The sequence below is a fragment of the Hevea brasiliensis genome, chromosome 5 (assembly GCF_030052815.1).
Source record: "Hevea brasiliensis isolate MT/VB/25A 57/8 chromosome 5, ASM3005281v1, whole genome shotgun sequence".
NCBI lineage: Eukaryota > Viridiplantae > Streptophyta > Magnoliopsida > Malpighiales > Euphorbiaceae > Hevea > Hevea brasiliensis.
Genome location: NC_079497.1, coordinates 12,961,614 through 12,987,614, shown reverse-complemented (window position 1 = coordinate 12,987,614; position 26,001 = coordinate 12,961,614). Strand labels below are relative to the sequence as shown.

Sequence of the window (26,001 nt, the reverse complement as noted above, 5' to 3'; positions counted from 1 at the left end):
AATTTCCACATTAGAGAACCTATGCACGCAGCCACATAGTTGATGAAAATTCCAGATGGTGGGGACAGTAAAGTAAAAGGTGGCGCTGTCTATATCGTTGCATGAAAGATCAGCAATGGCTGAGTCTACATAAATTTGACACGCGTCATTTTTCTATTCGTAAAAATTTTCACTTTATACCATTGAAACGTTTTAATGAAGATGAGCGTACATGCGTATTGTATATTTAATAGCGAGAATTTTTTTTAAGGACATCGAAGACCACCTGTGAGATTCTCACCCAAGCAAACGACTGTGGTCGGGGAGAGAGTAGAGAATCATGTCATCGTTCACCGGCTCATTCGGTGATGAGTCGCGACTCAACTACTCCACTCGTCCCTTCGACGACGATGGATACGTAGGGTATGATTCTCGCCTATCTTCCCAGCGATTCGAGTCCTTCAGCAACTTTGATAACGACTCGGTCAAGGACTCCGCCGGAGACTCGTCACCGATCTTCACCTCCCAGGCATATAGCTCCGCCGATGGCATGTTCTCCTCTCAGCCGGTGAGCGAGAGTCCGCCATCGATCTTCTCTGGTGGCGGTGCAGGATTCTCGACGTTCTCTACAGAGCAGAACGGCCAGGGATTTAACGGAGGTTTTGGAGTGTCTGACGGTCCGATCTTACCGCCTCCAGCAGAGATGCAACCAGAGGACGGTTTTGCATTGAGAGAGTGGCGAAGGTAAACTCTCGGTCTGTTCTCTGCTACTAATCCAGTGCTTCCTTTCTATTATAATCGTGTTTTGGTCTCTCCCTGAGTTTTTAATTAGCGATTATTGCTTAATTAGATGATCTCGCGATTTCCAAAATAAATCACGAGGTGAGTTTTGATCTTTAAAGCAAAACATGGGATCTTGCATAGATCTAATGGTGATCTGTCACCGGTTATATGATGAATGGAACTGTGAATGAAAAGTGCAGGCTGAATGCGATTAGGCTTGAAGAAAAGGAGAAGAAAGAGAAAGAGATGTTGCAGCATATAATAGAGGAGGCAGAGGAGTATAAGAGGGAATTTTATATTAAGCGCCAACTGACTATTGAGAAGAACAAGGCGTCTAATAGGGAGAAGGAGAAGGTGAGAGACAAATACGTATATTATATTTTATTTTATGCTTTCTTCTTGATACAAATATAATATAATTATATTTCCTTATCAAATTGGATCACTCACTGCATCTATTATTCCAGACCAGCTATGGCATGTGGGTATGTTACTAGTTTTTGTCGATCCTGTGTTCGCTCAAATCAGAGTTCTGGATTGCAACTTAGAAACCATAACTGAAATTGGACTTGCTCTTCTTTTCCAATGAAGTTTTTGTGAATTGTCTTTGTTGTTTTGTCTATAGAAAGAACTAAAGTGCTGATGCTATAAATGAAGCTGGGAAATGCGAAATATTTTGACAATTTGACATCTTATATTTCACTCGCTATTTACTGAACCTGGGAAGAGAGGATGTGGGGACTGAAGTCATTTTGCCAATGTCTTGTTTTACACTATGTCAAAGGAATACTGAAACCTTTACTTTGCTAAAACTGTTTTGATGAAGAGCAAAATTGGTACAAGCATTAATTTATTATTTTATAAATAAATTCCACTGAAATAACTGATCATTATAAAGAAAAGGTGATTGCTAGCCCTCATAATTGATCAATTCATTTGGAAAAAAATTTGGCGTCGTAATGTTTGAAATGTTCTGATTTATTGCAAGTTTTCTTTGGTTTAAGGAAAGGGCTGGGGTGATCTCTGAGTAACAACCATGCAGAACCAAGAATCAAAATTGTTATAATCTGTAAACTTGAAAATAGAATTAAGTTGTTAAATGTATGTGGGAGAATAATGTTCTATTGTCAAACCTCCGTCGAAAGCAAATGAAATGAAGGAAATAAGTGCAACGAATGGAAATTGTATATTGCATTAAGTTTTCTGAAGAATGGTATCATCTGACCTTGCTTTCAAAATTCTGATTTTTAATTTTACATGTCACTATGTCAGCTATTTTTGGCAAATCAAGAAAACTTCCATACTGAAGCTGAGAAGAATTATTGGAAGGCAATTGCAGAGCTCATTCCTCATGAAGTGCCAGTCATAGACAAAAGAGGAAAGAAAGATCAAGAGAGAAAGAAACCCTCCATTGTTGTGATCCAGGGGCCGAAGCCTGGAAAGCCAACTGATATGTCAAGGATGCGTCAAATACTTCTCAAGCTTAAACATAATCCCCCTCCTCACATGAAGCCCAAACCACCGCCATCAGCAGAATCAAGTAAAGATGCTAAGGCTGCACCTCCTGCTACCACAACAACTACTCCTAATGCTACTTCCACTAAGGCTGCAGCAACTCCTGAGGCTGTAGCAGCTGCTTGAGAACCAAAACTTCTAAATGTTGAATACTTATGTGAATGTAATTAACTGTGATTTTGAAGAGTTCAGTCTGATCTTGAACTCTACAATATTGGAACCTGGCATATGATCGAGCATGTTAGGCATCAAATAGTTATTGTGTAGACAGGTTTTGTGTGATATTTGGAGTGATTACGCATAGAAAGGCATCTAGCAGGTACCCTTAGAAAGCTATCATATGATTGAGCATGTTGTACGAATTTTGTTTGCTTTACTGTCATTTTTATGTGGGCGTTGATTATTTCTCTCACTTTTCTTCCTGTAAATGTCTTTTGCATTGAATTACTATTCTATTGGTGCATCTTCTCACAGTTGCTGGCAGCTTTCCTTTCCCACTTTTCATTTCCTTCCCTTTCGTCTGCTACAACAATAGATTAGATCTAGTATCTTTGCAAAGGAAAATCCATCGATAGAATGTGGTAAGGCCTTTGCCTTGCACATCCAAGCTGTCAAGCCAATTAGTTTACTTTCACTCATATTCAACTCAAGTTAAAAGATTTTTATAAATAAATGAAAATATTCACAAATTTATTTAAAAAAATAAAATTTTCGTTTAATTAATTATATTTGCTCTATTTTAACACGAGTATATATATATATATATATATAAGTATAATACCATCAAGATGTGATTGAGGTGTTTAATTTAGTGGCTAAAAGTTTGTGTACATGATAAGCAAGTCCGCACCAAATAATCATCCCTATAAAGACGATATAACAATTCATAATTAAGCGACCGTAAGCAACCGACAAACCAATAAGCAAGCGGGGATTGAAAGGAGAAAAATAAAACAATTAATCAATAGAAAGGAATCAAAAAGAAGGAATAACACATAAATCAACTGATTACCTTTGTATACACATATGGTATAGACCTTTTTTAGTTGGGAGATTGGAAGTTGAGGACTGGAACCTGATTTTAGCGGTTGAGTAATATGCTTTCAGCAACTGGATTGAACTAGGTTAGACTACATGTGGTGTAAACACTACTACCTTATTCTCATTGCCCCCAAACCATTCTCTGAACAAAAATTTAATTTCACCTAAAGAACATTGCTGAGTAAAAGATTGCCAGGCCTAAGGAGGGAGAATTGACAAGGAGCTGGTACTTTTACAGGCTCCTATATTGTGGTCAGCAAGATTAAACAACAAGAACAACCGTGAGTATGAAGAAGTAGCCAATGCATCACCTGGGGAACATCTCTGTCACACTTTGATCACTATCTAACTGGGTAGAGGTTACAGGAGGATGTGCTGATTTCTTGCCTTTTTTCTTTTGGGAAGACGATGTCTCATCTGAACTGCCTCCCAAGTTTTGAGAGGTCTGACTCCTGTACACTGCTGGTTCTGTTAGTGCCTTCTCATTAAGGTTGACATTCTTGGAAAGCATCTCCAATACTTGCTTCATGGTGGGTCTTTGGTGTGCAGCTGCTTGGGTGCAAAAGAGTGCAATCTTAATGAAGCGCCTCACTTCATCCTCTGGATATTCAGTCAGTTCTGGATCAACAAGATCCATAAGCCTTTCTTCCTTCCTCAGTTTCCACGCCTACAACAACATCTAAATCTAAGTATCTCAAAAAGATGCAAAATAAGACATGAAAAAGCACCAGACAAATCTCTATCTCAAAAAGAAACTAAGATCTCATTTTCCGGATTGATGCATGATGACACTATATCAATAGTAGGTTATAGAAGTGAATCAATTTAACCTGTTCTCCAATTCCTGCCTCCAATGGCATAAAACTCTCCATCTCCATATGGGAAGACCACAATAGATAGATATAAAAATGGCGAGACAGAAAATCGAAAATGACAAACTGAATGAAAATACAATCTGCGCAAAGGAGGATGAGGCAACTCAGAGAGTAATTAACTGTTTATTCCTGTGTAAGCTTTTTCAGTTTACTCGGTCAATATGCAAAAAAAAATTACCATAACATGATTTAGCCCAACTGATGAATTAAGTTTTAAAAGATACCCATTCAACCAGAACCAACAGATCCTCCCCAAATGCTGCCTTGCTGCTACTTCTCCCACTAATTATTTCAAGTATGAGCACACCGAAACTATACACATCAGCCTTTTTGGTAAGCTGTCCTAGCAGGGCATACTCTGGGGCCAGATATCCCCTGTTGAAATGTACGAAATTATCAGTGATAGACAACAACAATTTAAGAGTACATAGAAGAGAGACAATAAAACAGTACAGCAGAAGTCGTATAATTATGCAGCAAGGATTAATTTCAGGGAAGACTCCATGCTTGCACTTGCAACATGATAGCTTCTGACACAATGAGTTCATGCTGCTAGTCACATTTCATATATATGGTAGTAGTCTAAAGCTAATCATGAAGCACAAAAAATAATTTTAATAATTTTTCCCTCGCCAACTTTGGAGATGCTGAAAGTCAGAGGCTGCTGATGAATAAACGAAATACTGAAAAAGTATGCTTACACTGTTCCAGCCACTCGAGTAGTGACATGAGTGACATTGTCTGGAAAAAGTTTTGCCAGCCCAAAGTCCCCTATTTTTGGCTGTAAGTTTCCATCAAGAAGTATATTACTAGCCTTAATATCCCTATGGACAATAGGTGGTTCAACTTCCTCATGAAGAAATGCAAGACCAGTCGCTGTACCAAGGCAAATAGCAGCTCTCTTAGACCAGTCCATGGCAATGTGTTTACGTTTTGAACCTGAAGCAATTGTTGCTGGGTATCAGCATACTTGGAAACCAACAAACAACACACGCAGACACAGTAGAGAACCTCATCATTAATGCAAAACAAAGTGCAGCATGCAGTTCTGGCCCCAAGTAAATTCAAGAGACTTGAGAATGGAATGCTACTAGCAATATTTGATATTGAGGCATAATGCAAAAATATATTAACGTTAGAGAACTTAATTCTCAGGATGTTTAACCAATATTTCAAGTTTTGAAAACATTTGGAGATATGTATTATATGTAACAGTTTTCCCTACAAATCCTAAGCATTGCATCACCATGTACAAAATTTGCTACTGTGTGTTGACAACTCCACCATAGCAAGTTAGCACTGACGTTTCAATGTGTGGCCACAGCGTCTCACATTGGTTATGTGAGGAATTTGATGTAAATAAATAAAATTATGGACTTTATTTCTCTAATAGCTAGCTTTTAGGGGTGAGTTCTTGTAAGGCACTTTTTAATTAGTATAACTGTATGACAGCGAACTCCAAGCATGCAGCTTGACAGTTGGAAAGGGCTTTTTACAGGCCCTATTACGATTACTAGTAGGCTCATGGAAGGGTTGGAGAACATGTTGAGTGAGCTCGTGGAAGGACCATATTTCAAGCTAGCGCTGATAAGAAAAAGCATATAAGAATGTCTGCTACAGAATCATAGTGGAAAATTATGGGCTGAATGTCTCACTTTTGTGAGATTGATGTAGAAGGATAAAGCCTTGGACTTTCTCTTAATTTTAACACAAAGGATAAAATTTATAGACATCTTGTAACATTGACTAAAAGGCACCGTTGCATATTAGTGCTCTTTTAAGAATTCATATAATTTCCACCACAATATATTCAACTGAAAAGATATTTTTGCAGTTCAGAAGCATCTAAAAACAATATACGGATGCATTTCAATGAAATAATAGAAACGTTCATTGTAGCATGTCAAAGTGAATTTTTAAAGATTTTTTATTGTGAAAATCATACCCACACAAATTAAAAAATACAAAATAATGTGATTCAGCATAAACTTAATTCACTAAACAAATTCATTATAAATAAAAAATAATTATAACCACTAATTATTTTTCTCACCTTACAAGACACTTAAATAAAATTCTCAGAATTTGATACAACTCTCTATTCACGAGCTCTCTACAATATAATGGCCAACGAACTAATCATATATATAGGCAACTAAAACCTAGTTCTTTTGAACTCTAATTATTAAACTTTATAATTTAAATTCTATTAAACTTCATATTTTATCTAATATACTAATTTCAATTTAATTTGGACTCTAACAATTTTCACAACTTCTGCAAAAGTCAATTTTCTCTGATTGTTAATATTGTCTCTTATTTCAACTTGCATTCTTCCAATCAATGTTCATTACTTGTACTTTCTTTTCTTCAATCACATTAAAACACTCATGAGCAAGTATAGAATGAGCAAACAGAATTCATTAACCACTCATTTTGTAATGGATCTTTTGCCTTTTCCTTGTCATCATCTATATACAAATATTCACCACCATCATCAATTGTAATTGCAACAGCTCATTCTTTTTATCCTTTTACAATGGTATTGAATGTGGCCCTTCTCATGACACTAGTAGCGTTTTCTATTTTCAAAGTCTACTCATGGTCTCAAGTTCGATCTACTATTTATTTTCCAATTATTTCCATGTGGATTGCTTATACCACGACTAAAACCAACAATAAAAGCTCCACTTTCATTGCTACTGCCTATCTTATTAAACTTCTCATTATCCAGGATAAATGTGATAACCTCCTCCACCTTCAAAGTATCTTTATCAACGATTAGGGCTGTCACCAAGTTTTATAAAATTGTGGAAGAGAGGTTAAAAGCAAGAGAAGTTTATTTTCATCATCTACCTTCACATCAACATTAGCCAATTGGGTAGTTAATTTATTAAAAATAATAAGGTGATTACTCATATCAGTGTCTTCATCCATTCTGAATTGGTACAACTCTTTTTTCTAGTACAAGCGATTTGTGAGTGACTTTAATATATACAAACTCTCTCATTTCTTCCATAAAAAAAACTAGTGAAATCTCCTCCAAGACATTTTACTTCACAGCAGGGATTAATGTCAATGAAATTGTACTTTCAATCATCATCATCATTAGTCACCTGATACTTTCAATCATCATCATCATTAGTCACCTGATCTTTCTCATTCAACACTTTAATTAATCGTTGTTGTATAAAAGCATCCTTCACGGTGCTTTGCCACAAACTAAAATTTTTTTCTATCGAATGGCTCCACCTCAAATTTTGTACTTCCCATGTTTGACATCTCCAACCACAGCTCTAATAGTTATGAAAATTACACCCACACAAATTAAAGAATACAAAATTTAACATGGTTCGATGCAAGTCTACTTTATCAGACAAATACACTATAAAGGAAAAATAATTACAACCATTAATTATTTTCCTTACCCTTACAAGTCACTCAAACAAAACTTATGAAATTCAATACTCATCTTTATAGTATAATGGTTAATCATATATATAGGCAACTAAAATCTAATTTTTTGAGACTCTAATTATTGAATTTCATAATTTAAATTTTGTTAAACTTTCTATTTTATCTAATCTCCTAAATCCAATTTAACTTGTACTCTAACATTTCTTTTAAAACTTCAGAGGCATCCCATGTTGATACTCAAAATTAATATCATAGTAACTGACTTAGAAGACTTTTTCTATAAAAATCTTTTCCACATGTTAAAAATGCATTTTCAAAATTAATTTCATAAAAGATTTATTTCTTCTCTTAAATTCAATGATTGGGCATAATATAATAGATAAATCCCAACAATATCAATAACCCTGCCTGCCTTCCATAAAAGAAAAAAGAAAAGCACAATTAGTTAGTTAATAGGTATAAGAGTCAAGATACTTCAAAATTCTGGTATTTACCAAGTAAAGAAGTTGCCAGACTGTTGTTCTCCATATATTCATAGACCAGTATCCGATGACCGCCCTCTATACAGCAGCCAATGAGCTCAACAAGATTTGTATGTCGTATGTTTGATATCATATTAATCTCTGTCATGAATTCATGCTTTCCCTGTTTAGATTCTGCAGAAAGACACTTGATCGCCACTTGAGTGCCATCCCTTAACACTCCCTGCAAAGATGAATGCGAATCTGTATAAGAACTAACTGAAAAATGATACAATGCATAGTTTCTTGCCTAGAGGAATCAATTAATATCTTCTCTCTTTCTACCTCCCTCCTCCATCCTTCCCTTTCCCATAAACATTTCAGACACTGTAAATGCAACTAAAACAAAACAATGGATATTTGACTCACCCTATGGACAACTCCAAAACCACCTCCACCAATTCTCTTTGAAGGATGAAAATTTCCTGCTGCTGATCTCAACGAATTATAAGAGAAGACCCTCACATTATTGGTGGCAATCTCTAGCCATGCACAAATGAAACACACAAGTAATTAAGAGCCCCATGAGATAAATTATGCCAATAGGAAGATATTCAATATCAAATTAAAAGGAAATTGCTAACTGCATCCTGAATTCCGAATAAAAGGAAAATGTACAGATGTTTAAAAGAAAGACAGATCTGAAGTAGTCAAACACTCAATTAACTGCATACGATTTTCAGTTTATCTTCAAGACTTAATGTAGTATGGATCCATAATTTAAGGTTAGCTACTAAAAAATTTTGGCATGCCCATAGTCAAGCCTTAGTTTGTAACACAATTAGAAAAGTTTCAACAGCTGCCCCATACCACGGACTGAATAACTAACCATCATTTGCTCACAAACCACAATCCATAGGTAGTTAGATCATGGTCATCTGGAAAACATGCCTTGGTTTATGGTTTGAGAACAATGAACCCTCAAAATTGATTCCAAACCAATAAAGCTCATTGTGTTGTCAAAACCTACTGAGGACTCATAACAAACCCAAATAATTGGTCATTGCAAGTAACAACTGTAATTGATGCTCACTTCAATTGAGGAGTGACTACAAAACCCAGAACCCAGCACAGCTAGACTCAGTTCACTGCTTTAGTTCATATCATTTACTAGTAACTTTAGCCCTTATGCAAGTCAATCCATCTATAAGAACAAGATCTTGTTGAACCAGGTAGCCTGATAAGGTAGACCGGGTTTGATCACATCTAATTCATGTTACCTCAGTTCTTATAATTTTCATCAAATGAGTAATTAGGAATACAGGTAAACAAGGACAACGCCTGCATAATTTCCAGATATTGTATTACACCACATACATTCAATTGTTTATTTTTTTTCTTTTTTAACCAATTGCAAAGCTGATACTGAAAAAAAAAAATAAAAAAAAAATAAATAAAAAATAAAAAAAACTTAGTGAAGGCAATCATGCAATGATATCAAATGATCTATTACTGGAGTAACAAATCATCAAAATATTGAAGCATAGTGGATTTCCATACCATCTGGCTGTTGCTGGCTGTGACTGTCGTTCCCTTTCCAGCAATTTAATAAGTCAAAGCAGGTAAAGTTCATTGTAATCCAATTCAAGGTTGATTCATCTACACAGCAAAGCCCTTAAACATTATCTCTTCTTTAGTCCTGAATTATCCCAAACTACCATCACAAAAGTCAAACAATACTCAAACCAACGTAAAAAAAATTTCATTTGTCCTTGTATAGAACACATATACAATCGAAAACCATGTTGAAGAACAAAGCCAACTCAAAAACCCAACAAAATAATAATAATAATAATACAGCTCAATAACAGATGGACAAAATAGTAAAGAAAGGAATATAAATGGGAACGTGAGCGACCAACAACAACTACTATGATAACCCAAGAAGCACAGAAAAGTCGAGAAAACAGAGAACAAAAGAAAACGTAATTTGAACAAGAAAAGTGAGTATTAGTGTAAGTACTGCCACCAACTGCAGTGAAGTAGAAAACAACCCCTAACCTGAACAGGACGTCAACTTATGGCTGTAAAAGGAACGCGAAAAGGGGCAGTGGAGACACCAAATGGCGAAAAATGATCAGAGAGAAGAAAGCAGCGGAAGTCAAGGGGAAGGAAAATAAAAGAGGGTAGTAAAATTATAATTTTATTTTTAAATTAAAAAAATATTATATATAGAATTATATTTATATTTTTAAATATTTTTTATTTAAAAAAAGATAAAATATTTTTATTTTTTTAATATTTTTTTTACCTAATTTAAATAAAATAATAAAAAATAAACTTATTTTTTCCTTACTTTTTTTTTCCTCTTACTTTCCTCCCTCCCCAAACGTGGTCTAGGAGGGCTCGATAAAGAGCAAGAGGAGAGAAAATCAGGAAAGAAAAATAAATATATTAGGTGAAATAAACAAAAGTATAAGCGATAGCGACAGGCTACAGGTTTGGTTTGGTATATCATGAAAGTAAAGTAAATGCAGGACAACCTGAGTCTGTTTCACACAGTAAAGGGTCATGTTTTGATTTTGCAGCAAAAGTCGTTGGACTCTGTCAAATCACATCAGAGCACGCACATTGTAAAAGTTGGAAAAAGCTTAAGAGATCTGACATATCATTCAATATCATTTAAGGTAAAAATATAAATATATAAATTTTATTTTTTTTATATATAAATTTTTTATTAATATTATGTATAAATTTTGTGGTGTGTTAAATTTACAAAAAATTTTTTATAAATTTTTCAAATGATAGATACCCGAAATAATAAGTTCCTATGTTAACAGATGTTAACAGTAAATTGAGACGGTTGATATAGAATAAGCTTTAAAATGTAATAAATTATTATCTTTAAGGTATTAATTACTTCTATTAGATTGCTATAAAATTGTGGCAATATATCTCCAAGATATAATAAAATTTAAAATCTGCAGACGGCAACTCTTGAAATTTTTCTTTAAGAACTCTTTATACGAATCGAATTTAGAGAAAGTAGAAGAGAAGAAGAAGAAGAAGAAATAGAAGTAGTATATTTTTGGATTGAAAAACTCATCTATATTTATAAAGAATAAAAAGTCATGACACCTTTTATAGATAGACGCATCTATCTATCTCCAATAGATACAACTATTTGTGTAATAGATATGTCTGTTTATTAACAGATACCTACACATGCAGTTTGATTTTTTATATAAAATAGACATGTATATTTATTAACAGATACCTATACATACAGTTGTAACTATTTATATAAAATAGATATATCTATTTATTAACAAACACATATACAAACAGTTATGACTTTTTATATAAAATAAAAATGTCTATTTATTAACAGGCACCTATACAAACAGTTGTGACTTTTTGTATTGAATTGACACATCTATTTATCAACAAACACATCTGTTCGTAATTTTCTATTTACTAGAATTAAAATAAGATAATTATTTTTTTTCACACACATACGTGTCAAGTGCCACAACATAATATATATATATATATATATATATATTATTATATATATATTTTTTTCACTTCTTTCTTTTCATATATTTCAACAATATGAAAATTCTTTTTCTCTCTTTTATCCAACATACAAATTGTTTATAACAATCCCCCACTTAGCTTGTATTATTAGATTCCATTGTTCATGCATAATGAAAAATATCTTTCGATTTAAACTTTTCTTTAGTGTAAGTATTTCAAAGTTTTAAAGAAATCACGATGGCTTTAGTTTCAACTTAGATTCCTATTAAATAGAATCGAAAATACTACACACATGAATTAATTAGTTTGACTTAAAAAGTTCACCAAAATTTTAGCACGAATATGGTTTTGTGCTACCTCCTGTTTTCTTGAACATTTACAAAAGTTATTCTCACTTTTGTTAAAGCGACACCACTTCTTATGTTCATATATGTGAAGTTTCCTTTGTAATAATATTAAACTTCATTAAGAGTATAAATACTCATCCTCATTCCATTAACTTAGTACACTAAGTACTTAATTACCACATTTACTAATGACTTGTTGTTACCCTTTAAACTTTATTTAGTAATAATACTATAAAGTAGGGTTCCCATTAGTAGTAAATTTAATGGAATATTCTAAATCCTAATCAGCACGTGTACTTATGATCATAACTCTCGAGAGCCCTTTTATGAAAAGATTTGCTAGATTATTATAGGATTTAACATAAATATGGTAATAACACCATTAGAGACTAATTATCCTACATTTTCATGTCTTAAGCTTATATACATATACTTTCAATTGTATATTTTACTATAAACTTTAGCCATCATGATTTGACTATCACAATACAAAGAAAGAGATGGCACAGGTTGTGGCCATAACTTAATATCTAGTAACAAGTTTTGTAACCATTCTGCTTCTTTACCAACATTTGCCAAAGTTATAAATTCAGATTCTACTGTAGAACAAGTTATACAAGTTTGTTTCTTTGATGCCCAAGAAACAGCACTTCTACCTAAAGTGGACACTTAACCAAATGTTGACTTATTATCCTCAGCACTAATTATCCAACTGGTATTTGTATAACCCTAGGATCTCCATTATAATTGTTTCACTAGTTTACCATGCAATCACATGTTTATAACATGAACAACATAAATAATTCACAATCTAGGTGTACACCTTATTTGCAGAAATAAATTGTTCTATAACTTATTTAAAATGAGAGCATCTAAAAATAAAGAACCAAGCTAAACTTGCACACACACACAAATGCATACCCATTTGTCTTTTTATTACTTCTTACAAATGACTTGTAAGGCTCTTATATTTACTACTCAAAATGTACCAACTTTTTTGCTAATAAATTTATCTCTTCATGCATGTGACTATTAAGAAGAATAGCATCTTTTCATTTGGTTACATCTTTTGGCCAAGAGATACAACTCTTTGCATGGATACAACTCTTTATATGATTTTAACAAAATTAGAAATTTATCACAGAACAATCCATAGTTTATAATTTCTTAAATATCCAAAAGCCCTTGAAATTTCTTTCCAGTATGTCATACTAATATTACTAGTATAACTTGATAATTTACATACTGCGAAAGTAATATCAGGTCTAGTGCAATACATTGCTTATATTAAGCTATCAATAGTATTAGTATACTTAATTTGAGCAATTGCCCTATGAGAATTTTTCAGTTAATTTGAAAAAAATATCATATGGAATTTTTGCTTTTTTGACTTTTAAATGATTAAATTTATTTAATATTTTCTCAACATAATGAGATTGGTAAAGAGTAAAACCTCCACTATGTTATAGCTGGGTAGTTTAAGCAGATCCTTCCATAATAATAACTAAAATATAATTCTAGACTGTAATTTTAAAATTCTCTTAAGAATGAATTAAAGAATAATAGTGCTGATTGTAGGTAGAAATGAAGAGAAGAGATAAAAGAGAAAAGTTAATAGATTTTTTGTTTCAAACTGCTATTTATAAAGCATTTACATCTCTTCGTATTTACATCTTTTCGAATGTATATAACAGTTCACTTTGTATCTATTAAAATAATTACATCTGTTTACTTATACCTTTTAGAACAGATACAACCATTCATTTTGTATCTCTTATAATAATTATATTTGTTTATTTACACCTTTTAAAATAGATATAACTATCGGTAATAAATAGTTTATTTTGATGCCTTTTAATGAACAGACGTAACTCTTTCAAAATGAAACAAATTTTCCTATCACTAATATTTTTAACAATATTCTCACCTAGTTAGTGATAGACACAATCAATATGAATTAGGAATTTATGCATACAAAAAATATTTTTCGACTTATACACATAAATCTTATTACCTTCTTTAACACATTCACCATGAGCTTTAGCATCATAATATAACCTTATATTTCTTCTAATTATAAGCATGTCATCAACATAAAGATAAATTATCATATAAAAAACTTTTTAATGTGTAAGTATTTCTGAATCTGTTTAAGAGAAAAGTCGTATGTGACAAACAGAAGTATGATGTACTATTATTCGTCCTAATTGTACTGATTTAGAAACTACCACTTTCAAATTCTTAAACTTTGAAACAAAGATATGCAACTCATGGACTTATCCATAACAGGCATATTATCAAGTATTTAGAATTCAAAATATTTCATAATGAGAAATTTATCCATACCTTTTTTTTTCTGTATTGTATTCGAATTCTAACTAATTCCAGATTTCCTTTGAAGACTTGACAGAGGTAAACAAACTTTATAGCCTATCTGATGAGTTATTGAGAATATGATCTCTGCAAGGCAATTCATCTTCTTTTCCTGATCTGCTTTCACCTTCTCAGTGAACATAATTTGTTCCTTAAAATGATCAAGTTTCACGAACTTTGGATTCATCACGGAAAAAGCCTTGGACTCTATTGCTATTAATACCTTAAAATTATTGTTACAATAGGTGTAGAATAGGCTTTGAGGTGTGATGAATCATTATCTTTAAGGTATTAATTGTCTCTACTAGATTGCTGCAAGGTTATGGTAATATATCTCCAGGATACAACAAAGTCTGAAATTTGTAGACAGCAACTCTTAAAGATTTCCTTTAAGAACTCTTTATACGAATCGAATTTAGAGAGAGTATAAGAGAAGAAGAAGAAGAAGAAATAGAAGTAGTATATTTATGGATTGAAAAACTCATCCATGTTTATAAAGAATTAAAAGTCATGGTTTTTTCTAGATAGACACATCTGTCTATCTCCAATAGATATAACTGTTTATGTAATAGACATGTCTGTTTATTAACAGACACCTATACAAATAGTTATGACTTTTTGTATAAAATAGACATGTCTGTTTATTAACAGACACCTATACAAATAGTTATGACGTTTTTCTATAAAATAGACGTGTCTGTTTATTAACAGACACTTATACAAATAATTATGACTTTTTATATAAAATATATATGTTTATTTATTAACAGACACCTATACAACCAGTTGTGACTTTTTGTATTGAATTGATATATCTATTTGTTGACAAACATATTTGTTCGTAATTTTTTATTTACGAGAATTAAAATAAGATAATTATTTTATTTTATATACATAAGTGCCAAGTGCCACAACAGAATAATATATATATATTTCACTTCTTTCTTTTCATATATTTCAACAAAGTGAGAATTTTTTTTCTCTCTTTTATCTAACATACAAGTTATTTATAACAACAGTAGCCGACAATATATTGTTTATCAGAATGCAATTCAGACTCCCTAAGATGGAGAGTTCGAATTTTTTTTTTAATTTTAAAAAAGTTATTATTTTTGTTAATTGTTACCCACTTGATTCAATTAAATATTGTCATTTCAATCTAATTTTCTTGTAGAATGCATCAATGTTATGATCTCTCTCTTAACTCTAAACACTCTTCCTTCTCTTTAAAAAAGTTTTCATCCTATTTCTAGTCCTAGGTGAAGTTTCGGCCATCTGATTGTCGATTCTCCCTCTAACTTGCCTTTAGTTATGTTTTTTTGGTAGTTTTTTAATTGTTCCCTTTAGTTTCTTTATTTTCTTCTTAATCTCTGGTAATGGAGTTTTAGTTCCCTTATACAGATGGAGCTTTTGTTTGGTGTTCAGTATGCTTAGTGGGGCTTCTTGCATGTTATGGCAAACCTCCCTCGCAGTTTGATTTGAAGCTTTAGAAGTATAACGACTAGTAGTTGGAGGAGAGGTACCGAGCTAGCCAACCATGACAGAGCCAGAATTTTAATTTAGAGGGGCTCAATTAAAATACATAATTTGTTAATGAATTACTTATGTAGATATTGATTGAAGTGATTAATTAACTAACGGTGATAACCGTTTCATAATTATAAAATAAAAATATTTAATAAATAAAATAATTAAAGTAAACACTTTAATTTTTTTGAAAAAAGTTGATTTACTAAAAATTAAATGGAATTACTATTAGTTTAAAAATATAACGAATGATTAATATTGTGGATTACTAAAGCTAAAATATATTGATGGCTTAATGTTAAAAAATTCATCCAATTTATCTCAAATCTATTTCTTTAAAAAAAATTTGTGAAAAGCAAATTCAGTTAAAATTATAGATTAAAGAAAAAAAATTATAAAAAATAAATTTAATTAAAATTATAGATTAAATAAAATAACTAACATGGTTTAACTTCTAATATTATGAAAGAAAATTTTTTTTTCTAACTTTAGTATGAAGACATTTTAGCAAGAAAAAAAAAATCAAAATAGTAATTAGATTACAAGAAGAAAGCTACTAATGTTTTAAATTGATGAAAAAAAATGAGAATTATATTAGATTTTTCTTTAATGATATTATCCAATAATTTAAATTTTAAATATTAGAAATAAGTTATTGTAGATTTATTAGATGAGAAAATGATAAAATAAAATTGATGAAGAATATAGGATCAAGAAACAATGACGATTTGGATTTTCTTTTAGTATAAGAATTTGTATTTCATTATATCATTCTTTTAATAAAGAATTTAGAGTTTTTTTTTAATATAAAATTATTATTAAACTCACTTAAAACTTTTAAAACCCTTAAGCTCCCATACTCATCAAAATTTAATATAAGAATTAGAAAAAATTGAAAAATTATCATTAAATCCTTAAAAATTTTCAAAATTTCAGGGGTCCAATGCCCCCCTTGGTCCCCACATAGCTCCGTCAATGCTCGCCAACCATTTATTCAAGGCAAGTATGAAAGACCTATTTTGCCAAGCCTAGTTCCCAGGGACGGAGGGAGGCAGGGGCCAAAGGGGGCACTGGGCGCCATTGAAATTTTTAAAAATTTTGAGGGGCATATAGGTAATTTCACATTTAACCCTAAAAACCATTTTGTAACAGCAGCAGCACTCTCCATTTCTCCATTTCCCTCCCTCTGCCGACAAAAAGAGTTTCCTTTTTGCAATTTCTCTCTTCATCTCTACTTCACTCCTTTCTTCAATTTTACTTTACTCCACAATTTCTTGAATCATTTGCCTAAATCTCTATGTAAGTTCTAACTTCTAAACCCATTTTAACTCTATAATTTTTATTTTTATTTGTTTAATTTCTATCTTTTTTTTTCTTGTATAAAATTTGTTTAATTGGATTCTCATTGTTTGATTTTCTGCCATAGAATAACATGTAGCAAATCTGAAAATTGATTTGATTTTTTTCTTTTATAATTATTGTTAATTTTTCTTTCTATTGGTTAATTATTGTTTGACAATTCTAGTTGGGCAATTTCCATTTTTAGTGCTAAATTCACTAAATTTTTGCTTCTTTTAGTGTTTCACCGTTCACTTATGAGTGATTTAATGGATTGCACTGCGCTATGATTCTAGTTTAGAGATATGTTTAATGCTAGTGCATGTATTTGTGCGTTGACTTCAAATTGAGATTCATTTGGGTGCTCTGTTTCAAGTTTTTATTTTTTTTTCAAAACTTGATTCTGGCTTGCCATATGCCACACGCTAACGAATATTTGAGAGTTTCCGTCATTCCATTTCCTCTCTTCCTTCCTGTTCTTAGCTTAATTTTTAATTATATCAAACTATAAATGAAAATTTTGTTATAAGATTCGTTAATATATATGAACAAATAGTCAATTTAACCTTAAAGTTGACCCATGCTTAATTATATCATAGACTTAATTTTTATTTTCATATTAAAGTAATAAATTTTTTAAAGTGAGAGAGTTTAAGGTAAACATGTTGTCAACTTTGGGGGATTATAATGGAATTTAAAAATTGTCTATCAATATCATATTATTTTATTAAAAATTAAATAACTTATGTTATTAAATTATTTTGAAAATTAATAAATTTTAAATTTTCATATATATTAAATAAAAATATATTAATAAATTAATAAGTAAGTAAAGAGCCTTCCCTATATGCATGGCAATGGATTGAAGTACTTGTTTTGAGTGTTGACATTTCATTTGTTATAGAAATATGAGAACACATTTTATCAAATTATAAATCTATCTATGAAGCTGAATTTTGAAATGAATGGAATTAATCATGCTATAATGTTTTAGAATTTGCAGTCCATTTGTACATATTTTCTTTTCTTTCACCAAGAAAAATATAAAATTATTTGATTTTCTGCATAGATTATATGTTTGATTTGATTTTTTTTTAATAATAAAAATTACTCATTGTATTCATTGATATTGTTATATCTTTTATATATTTTATTTGATAAAATTTATTTCATAGTTCCATTGATATTTTTATCTCAATTTTATATAAATATTGACTATTTTTTAATTTTTATAGATATGGAGCGATTTTTTTAAAAAAAATCAAATACTGCAGAATTATCATCATCAATCAATCAACCTATTCAACTAGCACCACCTAAGCAGGTAATTGTTGAGAAAGTTGAGGTCAATATAGAAAACATTCCTTCTGATCCAGGACTGCGACCTAACATAATGAGCTATCCGCCTAATATTAGGAATCAGGTATGTAGAGCTTACTTACTTAAAGGTCCATGTCAACCACACCATCATAAATTTCCTCAAAAGGTAGATGAAACTCGAAAATGGAGATTTATTGTATCTTGGTTTGATGAATTCAGTAGTTGGTTGGAATATAGTATTGAAAAAGATGCTGCATATTGTTTATTTTGTTATCTTTTTGCAACTGGGCATAGTGAAAAATGTCATGATACTTTTGTATCTAAAGGTTTTACTAATTGGCGAAAGAAAGAAAGATTGAGAGAACATGTAGGAGACCATAATAGTGATCATAATAAATGACGATTAGCTTGTGAAGATTTGATGAATCAAGCTCAACACATTAAAGTTTCTTTTTCAAAATAATTAGAACAGTTAAAAATTGAATATCGTTGCAGGTTAAATGCATCAATTATATGTCTTTGTTATCTCTTGATGCAAGGATTGGCTTTTCGAGGGAATGATGAGTCTGAAAATTCATTAAATCAAGGAAATTTTCTTGAATTATTAAAAGTTATGGCTTCATGTAATGAAGAAATTAATTATGTTGTGTTGAAGAATGCTCCTGACAATCTCAGACTCACATCTTCTCATATTCAAAAAGATATCATTAATGCAGCTGTAACTGAGACAACAAAGGCTATCATTACAGATTTTGGAGATGATTTGTCCTCTATTTTAGTTGATGAATGTCGAGATGTATCAATTAAAGAGCAAATGGGAGTTGTCATAAGATATGTCAATGGATCTGGATGTGTCATTGAAAGATTTATTGGTCTTGTGCATGTCCATAATACAAGTGCAGCATCTCTTAAAAAAGGTATTGAGTCTTTGCTCTCTACTTATGGCTTGAGTATATCTAGTTTGAGAGGTCAAGGCTATAATGGAGCTAGTAATATGCGAGGTGAATTTAATGGCCTTCAAAGTTTGATTTTGAAGGAGAATTCTAGTGCTTATTATATACATTATTTTGCTCATCAACTCCAACTCACACTTGTTGCTGTTGCTAAAAAGCATTCAAGTATAGGTTCTTTTTTCAATACTGTTACTTATTTGGTCAATGTTATTGGAGGTTTTTGTAAAAGCAGGGACATGCTTCGAGAAAAGCAACTAGAGAAAATGTTTGAAGGAATTGCAAAAGGTGATATAAAAACTAGATAAGGTCTAAATCAAGAAATGGCATTGAAGAGACTAGGAGATACTCATTGGAGTTCTCATTATGGTACGCTTATTAATTTGATACATTTATTTCCTTTTGTCATTGATGTTCTTGAGTATATTAGAGAAAATGGTAGTGATGATCCACAAAGGGCTGAAGCAATTGATTTGCTAGATATTATGAATCGATTTGAATTTGTCTTTGTGTTGCATCTTATGAAAAAGATTTTGGGAATCACACATGAGTTATCACAAGTTTTACAGAGAAGGGATCAAGATATTGTAAATGCTATGAATCTAGTTAAAGTCTCAAAATTTCGTTTGCAAGTGATAAGAGAAAATAATTGGGAATCTTTGTTACTTGAGGTATTGAAATTTTGTAGTAAATATGATATAGTTGGATTAGATATGGAGGATGTCTATGTAGCTAGAGGGAGATCAAGGCGCAGAAGTGAAGAAATGACGAATCTTCATCACTATCGTGTTGAGTTATTTTATTTTGTGATTGATATGCAGTTTCAAGAACTTAATAATCGATTTGATGAAGTGAATACAAATTTGCTTTTATACATGGCATGTCTCGATCCTAAGGACTCATTTTCTGCATTCGATACGAGCAAATTGATTCAACTCGCAAAATTTTATCCATATGAATTTTCTCCAATTGCTCTAATTGAACTTAAATCTCAAATTGAGAACTTCATCTTTGATATGGGTATGGATAAGAAATTTTCTGAAGTGAGTGGAATTAGAGGTCTTGCTAAGAAGATGGTTGCTACAAAAAAGCATATTATGTTTCCTTTAGCATATTTGTTAATCAAATTATCATTAATCTTGCCAGTTGTTACAGTCACAGTGGAAAGAGCTTTTTCTATAATGAATATTATTAAAAGTTCACTTCGTAATAGAATGGGAGACGAGCTATCATACCTTAACCCTCTGTAAGGCATAACATGATCCCGTAGAATACCTAATGAACTACTGAACTTCACCTACCGATAACTCAGTAAGTACCCTACAAGGGATTTTAAAACCATTTTCTTTCTTTTTGAAAGTGGTAAGCTTTTCTAATAGGTATTAAAACATTTAATTAGAGTTTGAGAACTAGTTAAAATTTTTATCCATTTTTATTTTTACACAAATTTTGAAAAAATTTCGGCAGAGTGCCGTCTATATTTGAGAAAAATAGTTCTTCAAATACCTGTAAAAATACTTCCAATAATTCTTTTTCATCAAATTCACTACTACCTCAACACAATTCAATATCATTTCTCAATTCAATTGTTATAAAAAATAATACTCAATAATTCCATTCATTTTCCATTAAAGTAAAATAATTTACATTCATCAACCAAACTTTACATTAGCAAAACCAAAATGATATTATTATAAACTTTATACAACTGCTAATGACCAGTTTTTACATAAACATATAGTTACATACACAAATATAAACATTACATTCAATGTATAAATTTATACCCGACACAACTTCAGGAAAGGTGGCTCCAAGATCCTCAGCAGCTCACTCTACTGCTCCTCTAGTCTCTATATCTGCGACAGCAATAACAGCCATCGCTGAGTACAATGACTCTGTAACACCCTCCCGGTAACCACTCCGTACATCCTACTGTTCCGGTGACCGGTGTCGGTCTGGACAGCTAGAACGTCCGGAAAAATATTTAAACTAAAGTCAAGAACCAAAATTAACTCAAATATTAATAAGAAAAATTTAATAAAAATTTTAGAAATAAAATACAACCAAGTAAAACAAGCCGGTGCCCAAGCGATGGGTAACCGGAGGGAAGTTGCGGTTCTCGCAACGAGGAGCCCTAGACCTGGGGGAAAAATTATAAAATAATTTTTGGGACTCCAGAGAAGGGTTATTAAGGTTTCCATGGCATTAGAATGCCAAGAAAATACCTAGAAAAATTTTTCAATCGGTACAGACAATTTTGACCCGTTAAGCCAAACGGAGGGCATTTTGGTCATTTCGCCTTCAGAGGTGATTTTTGGCCGACTTGTCCAGTTAAGTAAATAATTATTATGACCCAAAATATGAATAAATATTGCTAAAAATTAAATTGAAATGTGGTAGAAAAGAAAAGGAAAGAAAAATGAAATAAAAAGCCAATTTTGACATAATGTGATGTCATTAACATACCCCCAACCAATCAAAATTTGACAAGCCTTCTTAAACCACTTAAAAGAGTCAAAATGAAGACCAAAATCACTAAAATTTCCAGCAGCCCTCACCTTCACAAAGAGCTCACCCGTAGCTGATACGGTGTCCGCAAGTGCACGGGTCACAGTAGTATAGTTTTAAAAATTGATATCGATCCCACAGGGAATTGTGCTTAAATTGGAAATAAAAGTATAAGCAAATTAGAATGACAAAAATTAAAAGATATTAAAAATAAAATCTAAAAATTAAAATTAAGACAAAAATTAAAGATGTAAAATGAAATTTGGAATTAAAATTGGTATTTGAGGAATTAAAACTAGATCAATCAATTAACTAAAATTAATTAAACTAGATTACCCAAAAAAAATTAATTTGAAATATCTATTTATGAAATTGAGAGAAATTAAATCTAAATTCAATAAAAATAAAAATAAAGTGATTATAGAAATTGGATTTAAATTGGATTTAAATTTAAATTGCTATTTATGAGGTTTGGAGGATTTATATCTAATTTCAATGAAAAATAAATTGATTCTAGAGATTGGATTTTCAATATTGTTTGCATGTGGTTTTTCCCTAATTTAGCCAAACACATGAGAATTGCAATTTTGAGGGAAATCAATTCTTAAATTTTTGAAACCTTTTTCAAGCATCTCAAAATTGGTTTTCATTAAATCAAACCTGCTTTTCACGGTATTTCAAATCTAACAAAACCCAATTAATGCTCTAATTGATTTTTGGAAAGTTCCCCTTAATCTTCTTAGCTTATTTCTAACACCAAGAAAATAAAGTTTATTGCAAGATTATCCATCCCCAATATTCACTTTTCAGTCCATCTATTAAGGATTAAAACTTAACTTAATGAGGGCCCATTCATCAAGCAAGGAAATAAGCACACAAGCAATAAATCAAAATATAACAATCTTCATTTAAATGGCTAAATCAGTTCAAAACCACAAAACAAATCAATATTTACAAACCCATCTCTAGAATCTCAATCAACTACTCACAAATCATTGTTTAAAGACAAACCCAAATGAAGAAATGAAGAAATAATGGAAATGTAAGCTAAAAGGGTAGAAAACTCAAAGAAATTTGCAGCAAGATCTCTGCAGAAAAGTGCGTAAACTTGATCCTTGTCAGCTGGAAGAAGATGCAGAAGATGCTCCTCCCTTTCCCTCTTTCTATCTTTCTAAAAATGCCTCCCTTGCTCTCTTTCTATCTTTCTAAAAATGCCTCCCTTGCTCTCTATGCTCTCTATGCTCTCTATGCTCTCTATGCTCTCTAGAAAGTGATAAAATGGGTCTTTATATAGGCTAAGGGATTGTTCTAGAATGGGTAAAAGGGGGAAGGATCTAGAAAAAGTGAGGTAAAAAGGCTGGAGTAACGGAAATGCCACGTCAAAAAATTTTCCAGTAAAAACGACATAAGCCGAGTCAGTTGTGTCGCGGGTTGTGTCGCTCTCGGCCATTTTTTTTCTCAACTTCAAAATTTTTTTTTGCAATTCGATTTTAATCTCCTCCAAATGGCTACTCTGATCAAAATACATCAAATTTCTCCAGATTTAACCTACAAAACAAATAAATTCCAAAAATTAAACTAAGAAATGTGAAAATTGTAAAATTGACTAAATATATACTAATATCTAAAATAATAGCTATGAATAAGGGTAAATTATGTGCAAAAATTACTCCTAAATGATGATATAAAATGCATGCATCAAATTCCCCCATACTCAAACTCTTGCTTGTCCTCAAGCAAAATTTCATTAAAACTCATTTGGAAGGGAATAGAATCAGTCTTTGAAAACACAAAATTCACTAATCCAAACCACCAACTTACCTCTAGCCACCAACATTCCAAATTCCCACCAGCAAAAGCACAAAGAATGAAGCAAGCACTCTCAACTATTACAGAATAGCTAAGAATTAACCAATCAACCCAAGCAACAAATACCAACCAACTACAAGAGTCAATTGTGCCAAAACAAACCTAAATGAAATAGATAGCCAATGTGTCTCAAATAGATGGTGAGTAATGTATGGAAGATTATATTGCCAAACCCATATGCAAGCATAAAAGATCTAACTCTACTAATGTAACAAGCATTTTTCAAAGAATCATTAGGTCTTTTTAAGGGTTGTAATGGGGTCTAATAGGGTAAAATTGTGGTTAACAAAGAAAGGGAATAAGGTAAACAAAATATGAGAATAATATTAATCATGAAACTCAAAGTGCATCCAATATATATATATATTTTTTTTTTTTTTATATCAAGAGGAAAGAAATTCACAATGAATCTCAAGTGCTATCACAATGATTATACAAAGGGACTATTTTTTTTATGCTTATTTTATTTTATTTTATTTTGATTTTGTATGTGTCCCTATTTCATGTCACACCCAAAATTACCTTTGGGATATTTTGGTGACCTTTTCAACTTTTGACAATTACTCTAGCACTTTTCAAGATGTTTCAATCCTCCGAGATTTTTTTTTTTTTTTATTATTATTTTATTATTATTATTATTATTATTTATTTTTTTTTTTATATCATTATCATTTTTTTATGCACTTAATTGCTAAAATACTATTCTCATAGATAGGTGGTAGTGTTTAGGTTTAATGGCTAGGTAAATGATTTGGGTTCCAAAGAAATTAGGAGATTAAGGTTCAAGGGGGTTTGCAAGGGTTAAAATGAAATTGAGGTAGGTTAAGGCTAAATGTGAGGTTTAAAATATGAAGGAATGCCTAAATCATATTCTTATCAAATGCAAGTTAAAAATTTCGCTTTGAAAGATCTAAGATGCTTGTTCTAGGAATGGTGAGACGACAATGACCATTTTCTTCCTTAAAGGCTTATCCAGACACTCAAAACTCAAAATAACTAACTAGCACTGCATACCTAAATTGATATATTAATTTTCAGCTATTAAGTAAGAGAAAGAATAATGCTTAAGACTTTGTACCCAGCTGGAACTTTCATTCCACTAACCATCTAAAGGCAAGCTGGATTGCTTGAATAAGTGGCTTATGGAATTCAAAGACTGGTTTAAAAATTCAAAAATTTTAAATGAGTGAATGATATGCATGAGTGTAAATGTATAGTCAACCTAATTGCAACTAAGTATGCGTAACTAAGTATATGAGGCTATATGCAAGTGTATATACGTAGTAATGAATGTGTCACTATATGCAAATGAAAAAGGAAAAATAATTTTTGCAAAAAATTTACCCTCTCCCCCATACTCAGAATGAACATTGTCCTCAATGTTAGAAGAGTGCATGGAATGGGATAATGTGCAGAAAATGGGTAGATCATATGTGCATAAAGAATTATTACCCTGTTGCATAAGCGATAGCACAACTTGTGTTGACAGTGACACAAGCTGAGATGAGAATTGTTACCTCATTGAAGTGCAGCCAATTTAATTAGATAAAATTTGGACAGCTGCTGCACTCATTGCAAAAGAAACAGTGCAATGGAATCCATTAATTAAATCGATTAATCTCAAAAATTTGGAATAGGGAAGTTAAGCTCAAAAATATAGCCATCAAGTGTAAATCCGAAGTAGCACATAAAAGCAAGTGAGCAATGTACTAAAAATATAAAAGAAAAATGTATTTTATGAGGAACTAAAAAAAACTGAATAAGTAAATGGTTCAAGTAAAATAAAAACAACACAAGCAAAATAAGTTCAAAATATGAAGTAATTAAGCAATGAAATTAAAGACATGAAATGTTTTTTTTTTTTTTTTTTTTTTTTTTTTTTTTATATGCTCATTTGCTTGCAATGCATTGTATCCCATCTGCACAAGGAAATTAGAACAATGTTAAACTCTGAATAAGGAGTATATAAAAAAAAAACTTAAAACAAATGAAAGAAAAATTGGGAGTTATGCACAAAAATGCTAAGTTTAGGTCTTTAGCTTGACCATACTTACTCAAAATTTCATGGAGAATGAGAAAGATAGCAAGTTGCTATTTTCTCAATTGGCTCACCAGCTAAATAATGCCTCAACCTTTGTCCATTTACCTTGAAATT

The 26,001-nt window shown here is 31.5% G+C and overlaps 3 protein-coding genes and 1 long non-coding RNA gene across 6 annotated transcripts; 2 read left to right on the top strand and 2 right to left on the bottom strand.

Annotated features, from left to right (window-relative positions):
* Positions 1 to 234: 234 nt before the first annotated feature.
* Positions 235 to 2,689, top strand: LOC110656862 (clathrin light chain 3). The gene is made up of 3 exons (XM_021813841.2): positions 235 to 723; positions 963 to 1,116; positions 2,035 to 2,689. The coding sequence occupies exons 1-3, from the start codon at positions 320 to 322 to the stop codon at positions 2,401 to 2,403; spliced, it is 927 nt and encodes a 308-aa protein (XP_021669533.1). The 5' UTR covers positions 235 to 319; the 3' UTR covers positions 2,404 to 2,689.
* Positions 2,690 to 3,218: 529 nt separating this feature from the next.
* On the bottom strand, positions 3,219 to 10,257 carry LOC110656860 (putative serine/threonine-protein kinase). 3 transcript variants are annotated; one of them, XM_058147031.1, is made up of 7 exons: positions 10,133 to 10,257; positions 9,632 to 9,770; positions 8,501 to 8,613; positions 8,105 to 8,315; positions 4,895 to 5,132; positions 4,418 to 4,568; positions 3,219 to 3,985 (listed from the first exon to the last, which is right to left on the bottom strand). In XM_058147031.1, exons 2-7 carry the CDS (start codon positions 9,702 to 9,704, stop codon positions 3,626 to 3,628), a joined length of 1,146 nt encoding a protein of 381 aa, XP_058003014.1. In that variant the 5' UTR covers positions 9,705 to 9,770; positions 10,133 to 10,257; the 3' UTR covers positions 3,219 to 3,625. The 3 variants fall into 3 exon arrangements, with proteins under 3 accessions (XP_058003014.1, XP_058003013.1, XP_058003015.1); XM_058147030.1 differs by having other exon boundaries at positions 9,632 to 9,785; positions 10,133 to 10,225; XM_058147032.1 differs by lacking the exon at positions 10,133 to 10,257 and adding an exon at positions 4,149 to 4,273 and having other exon boundaries at positions 3,835 to 3,985; positions 9,632 to 10,103.
* A 6,787-nt stretch (positions 10,258 to 17,044) lies between these two features.
* LOC110656859 (uncharacterized) lies at positions 17,045 to 20,410 on the top strand. Its single transcript, XM_058147029.1, has 2 exons — positions 17,045 to 17,157; positions 18,432 to 20,410. Exon 2 carries the CDS (start codon positions 19,049 to 19,051, stop codon positions 19,772 to 19,774), a length of 726 nt encoding a protein of 241 aa, XP_058003012.1. The 5' UTR covers positions 17,045 to 17,157; positions 18,432 to 19,048; the 3' UTR covers positions 19,775 to 20,410.
* A 2,870-nt stretch (positions 20,411 to 23,280) lies between these two features.
* LOC131179908 (uncharacterized) lies at positions 23,281 to 26,001 on the bottom strand. Its single transcript, XR_009148861.1, has 2 exons — positions 23,648 to 26,001; positions 23,281 to 23,525 (listed from the first exon to the last, which is right to left on the bottom strand). It is a non-coding gene; the product is annotated as an uncharacterized LOC131179908 (long non-coding RNA).

Excerpts from the sequence above, each read along its gene's own strand:
- LOC110656859 (XM_058147029.1), top strand. The coding sequence starts at position 19,049 with ATGCAAGGATTGGCTTTTCGAGGGAATGATGAGTCTGAAAATTCATTA.
- LOC110656862 (XM_021813841.2), top strand. The coding sequence starts at position 320 with ATGTCATCGTTCACCGGCTCATTCGGTGATGAGTCGCGACTCAACTAC. Across the intron at positions 724-962 it reads GCATTGAGAGAGTGGCGAAG|GCTGAATGCGATTAGGCTTG; the intron begins GTAAACTCTCGG and ends TGAAAAGTGCAG. Across the intron at positions 1,117-2,034 it reads CTAATAGGGAGAAGGAGAAG|CTATTTTTGGCAAATCAAGA; the intron begins GTGAGAGACAAA and ends TCACTATGTCAG.
- LOC110656860 (XM_058147031.1), bottom strand. The coding sequence starts at position 9,704 with ATGAACTTTACCTGCTTTGACTTATTAAATTGCTGGAAAGGGAACGAC. Across the intron at positions 8,316-8,500 it reads GTTTTGGAGTTGTCCATAGG|GGAGTGTTAAGGGATGGCAC; the intron begins GTGAGTCAAATA and ends TCATCTTTGCAG. Across the intron at positions 5,133-8,104 it reads TCTGGCAACTTCTTTACTTG|GTTCAAAACGTAAACACATT; the intron begins GTAAATACCAGA and ends CAATTGCTTCAG.